This window comes from Lampris incognitus, chromosome 8, assembly GCF_029633865.1.
Source record: "Lampris incognitus isolate fLamInc1 chromosome 8, fLamInc1.hap2, whole genome shotgun sequence".
Taxonomy (NCBI): Eukaryota; Metazoa; Chordata; class Actinopteri; order Lampriformes; family Lampridae; genus Lampris; species Lampris incognitus.
This window is the reverse complement of record NC_079218.1, coordinates 17,505,491-17,519,336: the sequence shown is the minus strand read 5'-3', so window position 1 is coordinate 17,519,336 and position 13,846 is coordinate 17,505,491. Positions and strand designations below refer to the sequence as shown.

The following is a 13,846-nucleotide window of genomic DNA, read 5'->3' as shown; positions in this document are numbered from 1 at the left end:
TCCCCTCATCCACTCCTCTGCTAAACGTTCCTCGACGTTCCTCCCTCCTCTGATCTCTCTCCTCTTCTCCTTTACGTTCAGTGCCTCCCCCTCTACTCTCTTCTCTCCTTTCCCTTCAAGCTCATCTCAAAAACCTCTTCCACAATTTCCATGAGTACAACACCAAAATGGATTTCTACATGGACTCTATTATTAAGGTTTCTTGTGTGTCTGTTGACACATACACACTACCCATCAAAAGGTTAAGGACACCTTTTTTTCCCCTAATTTTCCAAGTAATGTTTGATTTTTTTCTGTTACTCTTCAATCAGTTAAGAAGAATGCCTGAAGAGGTTTTGTTAACATAGACCTATTCTTCTGGGACACAGTCAGTAGTTGTGTTAAAAGGCGAAGGTCATTCTTATCGACAAAGCGAGGTCCCCCCGGGCAGCGCATATTATTTGCTGCATTCAAAGTCAAAATGGATCTTATCCAGTACAGCTACTGTCTGTCATCGTCCTCTGGATCTATTATCTGCTCTCAGTTTCCCCACAGCTCCGCTTTCTTTTTCCGCCGATTGTTCGATTCAGGGGATTGAAGAACAACCACACTTAAAACAAACGCAGTGGAAAACCCATAAAAAAAATCTTTGGAGGATACTCTATATGCCACCGACTTGTGTTTTTCTCACCAGTAGGCTTCCCATAGCTCTCTTCCAGATATTTCCCATATGTTAGCAAAAGAGCTGTCTAACAGATCACTACCTTGACCTGTTCCCCAGTGCAGCAAAGGCCCTGCCGCCCAGCACTAACAGCTGGCCAAAGAGGCTTGCTAATGCCCCAAGATGATTTGATTTGACCGTGTTGCGGTTCATTTGTCCATGAGGTTTTCATTTGCCTCCGTTCATGCCAAGAGCTGTTCTGTTGTGCCAAATTTATGAAGTTTTCCAGAATGATATGTACTGAACTAAAAGCATGGATAAGTTCAGCCCAATCATATAAGGCTCACTCTGAAAATGAGTTTCGAGCACATCGAAAACCAGCAGTGTCATCCCGGGGATAGTTTGGAGTATGGCCCAACAGAAAGGTACATTTGCAGGTTTTCTCCTGGATCGCCACCTTGCCGTGGTGGAGAAGCTTGTGTGTACTAATGATCCCAAGAGCTATGCCGTCCGGAGCTTGGCTCCTGGTAGGGTCACCCAAGGCGGATAGGTCAAGGGGGAGGTTCCAGACAAAGCGCGATCCAACAAAGACCTCAACAGCGGAGCTGGCAGAAGATGTGTCCAGGTCACAACAGCCGTGAAGGTGAATGAAGACTGTAACAGAGGATGGTTCCCAATCGTCTTGTTTCTACATGCCATTGGACTCTGGCCACCCCCTGGCAAGGACCATGTGCTGGCTGCAGGCAAATCAGCCTCTCCACATAAAAAGCTGTTACGCGCAGGCATCCTTCCAAGAAGGAGGACTGTCATACTTGACCCCGAGTGACCGCCGATGATGATGAGCTTTGCAGATATTAAAGATATTTTTTCCCCATTCTGTTTGTTAGGTAATTACATCACTCCAGTTCTGGCAGATTTGTTATAAACCCATATCATATATGTCCCTTTAACACCCTATAAGCCAGTGAGCAGCTTCGTATTTTCAGACATCCCAAGGCCATCTCTGGCCACCCCAAGGTCTATGCTTACCACTCAAGGTGACGGAGCATTTAGGCTCAGCTGGTGGTACTCAAACAGTCTTTATAATCACTCATCACTTTTATTGACGGGGCTTTTTATGACATTTGTCCTATCTTTTGCAGTTACATTGTTTTACCCTCTGTTCCTATCCTATTTTTGTGGTATTGTCCTTATTCTCATCATTCATTTTATATCAGTATTGATCACCATAGTAGTAGTATGTATTCTTCAGTGTAAGTACCTGTTATTTATAAGTTGTGCCTTTGGTGTGACCCAGAAGAGGCACGTCAATTTTTATGCCTTGGGTTATTTACCTCCAGAATCTGTAATGCTTGGTGTGACCACTCTCCCTCTCGCCCCTCCCTGTCTTTCCAGTTGTGTGTCCACTGACGTGTATGAATGGCGGAGTATGCAGCTCCAGGACTCACTGTCTGTGTCCGTCTGGTTTCACCGGTCGGCTCTGCCAGTTTCCACTCCAGCAGATGCAACAAGCTCAGGCAGCACGTGGCAACAAGCAGCCTGTCTACCCTGTATCAGTAAAGCCAGACAGCCAGAACCAAGGCGAGCAAACGGCAATGGGGCGTACCCAGCTGGCACAAACACACTCAGTTTTTACCCTGCCCCTGGTGCAAGGAGGGCACCACTCATCAGAAGGTATCTACCCTGCACCACAGTCGACACCAGGATTTAAAGCCTCTGCTTCTTGCTCGTTGATTGGTTTTGAGTAACACTGACAAAAAACATGCATCGGCACACGTGTCTGTCATTTCTCCAACGCATACCTTTTTCTCCCTGTCCTCTTCTCTCTTTTCAGTGCAGATTAACTTACGGGTCCACCACACCCCGGACACCTCCGTGATCATTCATCCTCTTGAGCAGTCCGACGCCAAGCCTCCTCACAAGGCCATGGCGCGCGTGGCCCAGCAGAGACACAAACCGAAGGGCCGTTGCTTCCAGGAGACCACCCCCAAACAAGCTGTGAGTGTACTGACATTTTTAGCACATTTCAAATCGGTACTAATGATCTTTTTTCTTTTTCTTTTTTTTTACGCTGATCGCCTACATTTCTGTCTCACTGTCCCTCAATGCCTCATGCTTCAGTGTAACAGCACCCCACTCCCTGTTCTGACCAACCAAGAGGACTGCTGTGGAAGTGTGGGGAATTCATGGGGACAAAATAAATGCTATCAATGCCCAAAGCTACCAAGTGAGTGAGCTGCAGCGCTTATTTGTTAAGATGTCTGTTTGTTTTTTCATAGTCTTTGTGTATCTCCCATGGCTTATCTCTCTTCCTCAATCAGTAGTTGATTTAATTTTGCCTTCCAAGCATCTCTTATCCTCCATTTCCAGTTTACTCAATGCCATTTCCTTTTTACTGAATCTTATCTGTTGTGCTTCGTCGAAATGCGAGGGTAACAACATTTTCTCTCTTTTTTTTTTAAACTAACGCTTGGCAGATGTTTAACTGATCTACATCTCGCGTATGCGCCAGGAAATAAATCAGTGTTTATGGAGCCAAAAATGTCAGGCGCTCCCAGTAATTTCTGTCTTCTAGCTCATGAAATTATGGCCCTGCATTAGCACAATCAATTCATATGACTATAAACGTGTGTGTGAATGTGTACATGAAAGAGTGAGTCGGGGAGGGGTAAGAGTCACGTTTAAAGGGTGGGAGGTAGAAGAAAGGAAAGAAATTATTGGAGTTGCAGTTACACAGACAGACAGTGAGACAGAAAGGGAGAATGTGGAAAATAATCCTCAACTCAAGCATGTTCCTTTGGGCCTGCCCAGTGGAGGACTGTCATCACATTACTGAAGATTGAATTTCAAGAAAACCTTGGCTACTCGTTTTTTTCCACTCTGCCATTATTCCATCTCTCAGTTTTGACTCAGACAATGCTGCCTTTGACAGAACCTTATAGGTCTGCTTATTCTTTAGGCTTGGGAAAGCTGGGTTCATGGTTCATGTCTGGAATGCTTGTCTCTTTTTGCTGCAGTCATATCTATTTATAAGTTACACTATAGACGAAAAACGCCAAGTGAAAACAGTGGGCTTCCCCCCGGCCCTTTATTCTGCTTTCAAAATCCTGGAGCACAGTCCTCTTGGCTCTCAGCTCAACCATTCTTATGCAAAATATTGTTGTTATTCCTGTGTTTTCGTGACCCTTTAAAGCTACATTAAGCAGTATTTTTGCTATTAACAGGGAATCAAATGACGGTCTGGGCAGTGAAAGAATGGCTTGTACTGCCAATAGCATTGAGAATCAACACCGTGGTCTACAGTTCTCCTTAACCAGAGACAGACTTTGTCTTCACTTTAGCTCATTGTTGACATTGTCCAGTCTGAAGGACCCCCCCCCCCCAAAAAAAACCAACCCTGCTCCCAACCCAGAAGTTGAGAACGGTGTCTAGGGAGAAGCTCTTAGAGAGGGGCAGGAAGCGTTCGACAGTACCAGCAACCCCTTCATATTACACGGAATCAATTGATTCACTAATATCAAAAATATCGCTTAGTGTAGCTTTAAGGAAAGTTGCACATTTTTGTTTTCCACCATTTGATGTGATATTGCAATTATTGCTATCGTTTCAAAATCTTTTTTGAGCAATTTTCTTTTTCCTACACGCTAAAGACATGTGCCATCTGATCCATCACTCTTTTGTATTTTTCATATTTCTGTTTCAGATAAGAACACACCGTTTTCTATGTCCCTTTTTTTTAAACCCATTACCTCTATGTTTAAATGCAAAGCAATTTGAAGACTTCTGCTTTATTCCTATTTTGCCAGTATCAATCAATCAAGCAATCAATCAATCAATCAATCAAGCAACCAACCAATCAATCAATCAATCAATCAAGTTAAACCTAAACTTGCAAGGATGCATGGCTTATCATAAAATTGGGCACAACACCAGGATAGTTTATATGCTTACCATAAAATTTGATTCAAAATAATGAAGGGCACAAAAATTACATTTGCAAAGCTATTGTAAAACCACAATTGACAAAATATAATACTTTTCTGTTCTCTCTTCTTGATGCATCTTCTCTGCTGTACGGCCAACATATGATGTGCCGTTATGGTTGGTACATGTATGACTTAAAATCTAAGGGGGCTTTACACAGTCAATGTATAATATGTGTCTCAAATGCAGTCCTCTTGTTTCTATACTGACAAATATATAAATCTGTTCAACGGAAGCACTTGTCATCGCAGTGTTTTAGTATAATAAATCTGCTCTGGCGACCCCTGAGAAACGGGGAATAAGCTGAAAGAAGAATCAGGAATCAGGAACAATTTATTGTCACATGTACTGCGTACACAAAGAGATGAAAATTAATTTCTCCCAGCCCACAGCAGTGCAACACAAAAGACAAAAACACACGTCCAAAATTTCCCCAAAACGACACCACCAAAAACATACAAAAACAGAGAACAAAGCAAAAAAACAAAACAAAAACACAAAACGAAACAAACAAAAACAAACAAACAGTTAACAACACAGTCCACTCACTGCAACAATAAATTCCTCTGTCCAGAGAGTGAACCCGAGCCAGGATGACTGCCGGAACTGCCGGTCTGCATGGGCTAGCAGTTAGCTTAGCTTGCCCCGCTCCCATGTCCTATCAGACCACCTTCCGCCGCCAGACTGCCTCAGTGTTTCCTTTCGTTAGCAACCCAGGCAGGGCCGTAAGCGCTCTCAGCTGGTCCAACGCCAGCTCTCCCAGCCATTAAACCAAACAAAATAAATAAATAGTTAATATATATATATATATTTGTTATTTTTTTTCAAAATAAAAACTTCACACGATGACATTAGCTTAGACGTGGACAAAGACACTGCATCGGTACTGTGTGAGGCCGCTGCAAACGTGAGTTCGCACCACCATCTTCCACATAGATTAACATTATGCTAACGTACAACTTTTGATAGTTGTTTTCAAACGATATACAGTACAGTACATGACTTATTTTTGCATGTGTGGGCCCAGTAGGAATCAAGCCCCCAATCCCAGCAGCATCAGCGCCATGTGCTGCCCATTGAGCCACACAGAACTTCAAGACAACATAGGTCATAGAAATCACCATTCAGTTGTCACCAAAATAGAGTAGAGGTGCTCTAAGTACATTTCAAAGTATAAGCCTGCTTTGAAACCCCTTAACATCAAGACCGTGAGCCCCATAGTCATTACATTATGCGTGATTCCCCCATGATGGATTTTCCTCCATTTTGAAATGTTTGATCCGAACCCCCCCCCCCGAGAATATTAACATTTTTCACAATTTCACATCATCTTTTCTCTCTTTCACCTACGTTCCTCCTCCCCCTGTCAACACTTTGTGAGCCACGCTCCTTTAACCTTCACTTCTTGCGTCATCCCCTCTCTCTCAGATGCATCTGTCAAGCAGACCATTGTTGAAGACTATGGCTCCACCTGCCCACAGGGCTACAAAAGATTCAACAGCACACACTGTCAAGGTATATCACATGCTGGATGAGTCTGATGACCCAGACACACCACTGAGCAGCTCAAAGCTTGTGGTGTCAGGTGGCTGTGAGATGAAAAGTCATTTCACGACAACCGAGTAACCTGATGTCCATTCTTTTTGGGTTTATTACTTAAAGAAACTGTTCATGTTTTACTCGTATCCAGTATTGACCATTAAATTCATGTCATATCAATTGCATGCTCTCTCCCCCTTCGACACCTTTAACATCCTCTGAAGATATCAATGAGTGCTCCATGCAGGGGGTGTGTCAGAACGGAGACTGTCTAAACACACTGGGCAGTTTCAAGTGTTTCTGCAAGGCTGGTTTGGTGCTCGACAGGAACAGATGTGTAGGTGAGTAAGAGGCCCCTTTGGAATTTCTTTCTGTTTTGTTCTTCACTCTTTCTTTTTTATAATCTTCGTTCTGTTGCGATTCTGATTCTTTTGTTTTCCCTACTTCCATTCTGTGCTCCGTTAAGCAATCCCCCCCCCCCCCCCAGTATCTAGTGCCACTTTCGGAGCGTGGATTGGTGAAACTTGATTTTCACTGTAAATTAAAAACTATAACACGACCCCTATTGTCACAATATAATTGGTTACATCAAAGTAAAATATCTCATGGGTTTACTGTCACATCTTTAGACTTTTGAAATGTGATTAAATCATTTTTCCCCCCCTCACAGTAACTGAAACTCCATCTGCATGCTTTATGTATTGCGTTGCAGCTGTGTGATTTGCTGTTTGGAGTAAGAGGCTGTTTGCTTTGGTGGGCAAGCGCACCTAATAAAGTGCCCACCAAGTGTAGTATATCCTTTTTAGGTGTTAACAGTGCTAACCGAAGGGTTTGCTGGCATGCACATTCAGCTGAAAAACAAGTGGTATTGAACATTCAAGGCACATGTAAGAGTGTATTTGGATGGGGAGAGGGCCTTCTGAATCCAACGTTTTCTCTCATGCACTTTGCACAAGAACAAATTTAAAGGGAAATTTCACCAGTAGTCTTTTGTATATGCAGTCAGTACTGATGAATAATGTACTCCATTGATGCAATAAAGTCTTCACTGTGTACGATATTGGTGGAGAAATCGGTGTTACTCTGCTCGCAGAGTCTTTTCCACAGCACCTACGCGTACCAGAATGCATTGCACGTAAGCCTCTGTATTGTCATCCATGAAATCCTCTGCGCCAGTGTTGTGGGCTCTCCACCATCGGAAACGTAGTTTGGCCGAGAGAATGAGGTTGTGTTTTCTGAACAGCGCCTTGAGAGTAGATTAGAGTATCAGAATATCAGTTTTTCCAACCACCAACTGACATAATGATACGTCACTTGACAGCTTGAAAAAAAAAACTATTTCACTGCCGGTCCAGAGATGCAGAAATGATCGGGAACTTGCAGGTGTTTTTTCTGTGCTATTTCAGTCATAGACAGACAAAGATAAGGTTGAGTATCAGTGCATTTTCCCAATTTAAATGTAAAATTCACAGATTTTTTTTGATTTTGATATACTCTAATGATCCCTACAGGGAAATTATGCTCTGCATTTAACCCATGCTAGCTGTGTAGCTAGGAGCAGTGGGCAACCCCCATGCAGCACCCGGGGACCAACTCTAGTTCGTCTTGCCATGCCTCGGTCAGGGGCACAGACAGGAGTACTTACCCTAACATGCATGTCTTTTTTTTTTTTTGATGGTGGGGGAAACCCAGGGAAAACCCATCGCAGACATGGGGAGAACGTGCAAACTCCACATAGAGGACGACCCCCAAGGTTGGACAGCCCCGGGGTTCGAACCCAGGACCTTCTTGCTGTGAGGCGACAGCATTAACCACAGCACCACCGTGCTGCCTTATCTATGTCTATCTGCAGATCGTGATGTCATTTGGTGACCTGAAAAACTACAGCCTAGCAGGGTTTCTGATACTCCAATCTCTTCTCAACATTCTGTTCAAAAAATACATCATCGTTCTCTTGACAAAGCAAGGTTTCCAATGGTGGAAATGACGTCGTACAACACTACCACAGATGAGTTTATGGACCATAATACAGAGTCTTACAGGCAATGCATTCTGGTACATATAGGCACTGTGGGAATGACTTCAATCGATGACATTACTTGTCAGCACTGATTGCACATACACAAATCCACAGGTGAAATTTCCTTTTAAGAAAAATATAAGGGGAACCTAAGGGGAGGTTCTTGCATGATGCCAATTTGTTCTGTAATGAAACCCGTCCGTCTGTGTTTCTCCGACTGTCAGAGTCTCCGGCCGAGCAGGGTCAGTGTTTCCTCATGGTGTCTGAGTCTGGCCATTGTGAGCATGCCCTGCCCACTCCACATACCCAGGAGATGTGCTGCTGCACGGTGGGCAAAGCCTGGGGCAGCAATTGTGAAAGATGTCCGCAGATTGGCACAGGTGAGTGGACGGACAGGAGCAGTTGGTACCTGGCAGCAACTTGTTAGTTAGTAGAAGAGATTATAGCAAACCACTTTGATAATGGCAAACGCAGATACAAGTGTATGGGACTTTGATTTCAATGTGCGATGACTATTTTATATTCTCCTGGGAAATGTAACTATAGCCTATTGAGTTTTCCCTGCAATTCTGCCAATTTCAATTAGGTGGCTTAGTTAATTCATGCAAATAAAGCTGGTTGTAAAATATATATAGTTGAATAGTTTGCTGTACTTGTCCAACAGGAAAGTTTGAAACTGTTTTTAATAATATGAAAAATGGTCATATTTACACTTATGATAGAAATGCTACTGCTATGACTAATTCTGCCACTTCTATTACTAATAATGCAAACAACAACACTGATAATAACAACAGCCACCATGGCAGCACTGGCCAGTGTACTGTACCTGGTCACTTAAATGCACCTGGGAGGATTCAGAATCCAGTTCACATGGGACTAGATGTTCCTCCGTTTTAGACGAGACCACTTCTCCCTTTGACCACACAGCTGTGGGGTCTTTTATTTCCTCCAACAAACTCTTAAGTCAGCAGTTCATTCTGCTAAAAAACCTCAGCCTCGTGTCTACCCACAATACCCCTTGCTAACCCCCGCCCACTGTCCTAAAGGGACCGTCTCTGGCCTGCATGGTGAATATCTAACCTGCAAGTAGGTCACTACACTGTCTTGAAATTTGCAAGGCACATTTTCAGAAGAGGCCTTTTTGACTGTTTGTGGCTATCGGAGGCGAGAGCCAGGAAGAGTAGCCTGAACTGCTGCAGCACCTTCAGATTATTAGGGCCAGCTATGTGTTTTACGAAGTATAACGCTCTGTGGAAGTCGAACATAACTTGGAAAAGAACGATACCCTTTTAAGCACCTCCTCTTTCTCCTAATGGACTTGTCATATTGTGGTGTTTAGCGGCGTTCAGTAAGATTTGCCCAGCCGGAAGAGGCTACATCCTCCAAAATGTGAGAGAGACTGTGGCCTTCCCTCCTCATATCTACGCCGTCGCGGAGAATGGTGTTCGCAAGCCAGACAAGACACAACAGGGAGGTGAGGCCTCAAATTCACATGATTCAGAGTTGTCTCTCAAGTTTTTCTGAATTGAGGGCTCTAAGGGTTAGGGGTGTCATCTACCGTATCTGGTTTACTGTATCCAGTGCGTTTCTATCAGTGTTTTCACTGTGGGGATTTAAAACCCTCTGAAACTACCTATGATTGATGGGTATATCAATAACCCGACTGTTAAAAAACATGACTTTGAAAGGCCTGTGGAGCACATGAATTCATAACTGTGATACTATCCTTTTGTGTGTTCTTCTTCCAGAAATCAAGACACCGGTAAGACATAATTTTTTGGGGTAATGCAGCAGTGCATTTACATTTATGTTTATTTATTTGGCAGATATTATTATCCAAAGCGAGTTTCATGAGAGTTAGCAATTAGCACATGCATTCAAGTGTTATCAGCTAGCATCATAGAGCACTACTTTAAAATGTCAAGTCCAAGCAGAAGGACGCACAATAGTGGACACCCATATAACGGTATTCAAGTGTGTAATGACAGCTCGTGGTTGTTGTTAACTTCTTTAAGACCTCTGTATCTCTTTACATCAGGAGAGACCACCAGAGACGACCACCGCTGTACAACAGGCTCCCATCAGTACCAACGGTCCACGTGTGCCGAGTAAATTGACATTCAGTTACACCAGTTTATATTCACAAGATATGCTGATCTCTCACATACTGTATATTTATACTTAATAATAATAACAATAATGATAATAATGAGATTACAAATGAAAGTAGAAATTAGAAAAAGCATGTTGACCTACCAGAGGGCATTGAACTTATATCATGAAGTCCTAATTTTCAGTCAATGCAAGTCATGTGCTTTTCTTTAATATCACTTCAGTCATTTGATAAACAGCATGTTGGTATTCCTCGTTAATACCAATGGATATTGCTAGCCAATATGCTAACAATGTTATGGTCAACGTACAGTTGTTTTTCCCATGTTTGTTACAGTAAAATGATATTTCTAAAATTCAAAATGTCTGCCTTCTGCATTTGACTGGCTTGTGGCTCCACAGTTGCCAAACCCACTCCTCCACCAATCATCAGGGTGAACCCAGGCAACGACCCCTTTGAAACACAGACTCAAGTGTCACGTGAGTTCTTCTGCAAGGCTTGTTTTTTTTTGTTTTTTTTTTTTGAGAGCTCCAAATGCCACCACAATACCACTCAAACAGAGTGTGGAGATTTAATTTTGATATGTGTATGAGGTATTAGTCATTGCGATGTATTACGTCTCTGCCAGTGTTCATATTAGTCACTTGCATGTTGACACTAAAAGCAGAAATCAGGTACTATGTCCTGAAAATGACAAGCTGAAAACACTGCATTTATCACAGATGCTCTTTTAACTATATTGAGATCAGTGAAAGATATATGATAGGTGCAACCTAATACCACAAAGGCTGCCAAAAAAAGGCTGTTTGCAACCCTGACCAGCAGGTGTTCATGTAAGTGTGCAGCCAAACATAATGATCTCATAAAGACTAGCTTGCTCTGTGTTTTCTCCATGAAGCAGAGATAGATGAATGCAAGCTAAGCAGGAACATATGTGGTCATGGAGAGTGTGAGAACAGCCCGAGCGGCTACACCTGTCACTGTCATCCTGGCTACCGTCTCCATCCTCAGAGGAACAGCTGTGTGGGTAAGTGAAAGCGAAGAGATCAGATAAGGTGGTATAAGAATCAAACCGTGATAAATAGTGGCCAGATAGGCTCTAGCCTGATGTGCACATCACGGGGGCGGGGGGCCTGGGGGGGCCTGGGGCCCTGTGTGAACTTGACGTGCATGAACCTGCTCATTCACATGCATGCACATCAAACACGGTCACATGCACATAGCTATTTTAGTGCTACTGCATGCAACTATTCTAGTTATACTACATGCATAATCTCATTGGAATACTTTTTTTTAACAAGTAGAATAATACAGCATCATCATGCACAAAGTCTCAGCTATGACTTTCTGCTATTATAATCTTTCGAAAAGAAATTAACTGTAAAACAATTTTTATACACCATCAAGTCAGCTGAGCTGTCACTTTATTTTGGCATGTTGAAATGTGACAGTATGTTAAAATTCAATATTTCAGGTCTATAGCCTATATTTCATTCAGATTTTAGATAATTTTTCAGACCCGTCATAACACACAGCCTACGGTCACAGTCGCATGCATTTAGCTATTCGCCACATCTCAGGAAGTGTTCACAAATTTATCCAGCGATCCTCGCAGTGACTGAAATTCTTCCTTCTTTTTCATTTTTTTCCTTTTCTCGGCACCAGACTCATGTTTACAAAATTTGTCACGCTCTAGTGCAGCCGACATTGTTTCCCCTTCTCCTTCTTCCTCACCATGTGCAGCAAAAGGGAGCACAAAATGGAGCACGTACTACGTAAAAACGCAATATCGAAAATGAAAAAAGCCTGAATGATTTGTTGGATCTTTTTCATCCGACATTGACTATGCATAATGGAACTGACACATATGAATTTCATTTTAGAAGCATGTTGGGTCAAGAACAGTCATAAAAATCATAGATTAAAAAAAACTGCAGGATTGCAGGCCAGGCGCGAGGCCCTGTGCACACTTTGTACAGCCATGCGATGGTTCTGGTACATCCCCTAGCTGCATGACTGTGGGTCCTGAGAGATTCTTGTTTTTTTTTTCTTCCTTGTTTTTTTTCTTCTTCTTTTTCCTCCCTTTTCTCCTCCTCCTCCTTCATCATCATCATGTACTGATTTGCCCATAGAATTAGATTTATCAGAAAGGGAACGACCCTAAATAATATTATAAGGAGCAGCTGGCAAAAATCTTCCACTCTGTATTTGTGCAATATTTTCAAAAAGACTCATGGAGACCTGGTTGGTTTTTTTTTCAGTCTTGGTTTGGTCTTAAATTTCTCAAATTTACTATCTCCCTTTTATTCACTTTTTATCAGTCTGCCTCACACCAGTGACTGCATCTTTCTGAAGCCCGAAAAGGCAGGAAATGGTGGAACACTTTCCTTTCTAAGCATGCTAAGTTTGACTTTAAAACCTTCCTCTGCAACAGCATATGGGCTCCATTTGAAATGTATTCTGTAAAGAAAATAATTATATTCAACTTAATATATACAGTAGTGTTTAATGAAATTCAGTTTTAGTATTATTCTCAAACCATTATTCGGTTGTTTCTAGTTTTGAGTTTGGTTCTAAGCAGATGAGATGGAGGGTTTGACTGGTAGTTAGTGGAAGACAATTATGTTGCCTAGAAGAATGCGTATGGTCTCAGTACATGGGACATATAATTATCCCTAAAAGACTTATGTCGGGGGTGCCCCAGTGGCTCACCTGGTCGAGCACCTACCACATATCAAGGCTGAGTCCTTACCGCAGCGGCCTGGGTTCGAATCCAGCCCAGGCCCTTGCTGCATGTCATCCCCTCTCTCTCCCCTGCCTTTCCTGTCTCTCTACTGTCACTGTCAAATAAAGCAGAAATGCCCCCCCCCCCAAAAAAAAGATTAATGTCACCTTGGAAAACAGTATCTGGAATCACAGCACTACACATTTCTGAGCTCTATAGCGTCCCTAATCCTTTTCAATATTTTTGTCTTTGTTTTTGTCTGTGAAATTGAAATTATGTGTGTAGTAAATATAATTCTCCTACTTTATCACCCCTTCCTACTAGATGATGATGAATGTGACTCAGAGCCATGTGGCCATGGCAGAGGCATCTGCGTCAACACAGAAGGAGCTTACCAATGCCACTGTCGCCATGGCTACAAGCACATGGTGCATCATGGGAGACTCAAATGTGTAGGTGAGTTAGGTTGAGGGATCGCCACATTGAAACTGGTCTTTTCTAATTGATCTGACCTAGAATGTCTTTAACTTTCCTTTTTACAGATATAAACGAGTGCTCCAAGCAGGACATCTGTGGTGCAGGGGGTCAGTGTATGAACTTGCCGGGTTCCTATAAATGTGAATGTCACAAAGGCTTTAGGAGCAAATCCCACCGTCAACCAACCTGTGAAGGTATGTGCAGGGCACTCATTACCTCTGCTTCTCTGACAGTGGATGTACTGACACGCAAGTGTCACTTAATGTGTGTTATTACGCAGCGTTGTTGAATACACGATTCTGATTGGCCATTACCGAGTTTCTACGGTCTGTTATTTCTGAATAG

General features: G+C 42.7%; 1 protein-coding gene across 7 annotated transcripts in view; it reads left to right on the top strand.

Annotated features, from left to right (window-relative positions):
- ltbp3 (latent transforming growth factor beta binding protein 3) overlaps positions 1-13,846 on the top strand; it is a 57,537-nt gene that overhangs the window by 24,350 nt on the left and 19,341 nt on the right. For 5 of the 7 annotated variants that reach the window (XM_056284166.1, XM_056284164.1, XM_056284165.1 and 2 more), the window contains exons 2-14: positions 2,036-2,314; positions 2,475-2,638; positions 2,762-2,867; positions 6,053-6,139; positions 6,388-6,504; positions 8,408-8,563; positions 9,526-9,660; positions 9,935-9,948; positions 10,225-10,294; positions 10,701-10,778; positions 11,198-11,326; positions 13,349-13,480; positions 13,567-13,695. In XM_056284166.1, the coding sequence (XP_056140141.1) occupies positions 2,036-2,314; positions 2,475-2,638; positions 2,762-2,867; positions 6,053-6,139; positions 6,388-6,504; positions 8,408-8,563; positions 9,526-9,660; positions 9,935-9,948; positions 10,225-10,294; positions 10,701-10,778; positions 11,198-11,326; positions 13,349-13,480; positions 13,567-13,695 (1,596 nt within the window). The remainder of the gene's footprint in view (positions 1-2,035; positions 2,315-2,474; positions 2,639-2,761; positions 2,868-6,052; positions 6,140-6,387; positions 6,505-8,407; positions 8,564-9,525; positions 9,661-9,934; positions 9,949-10,224; positions 10,295-10,700; positions 10,779-11,197; positions 11,327-13,348; positions 13,481-13,566; positions 13,696-13,846) is intronic. The other 2 variants (XM_056284167.1, XM_056284163.1) reach the window with 1 other exon arrangement.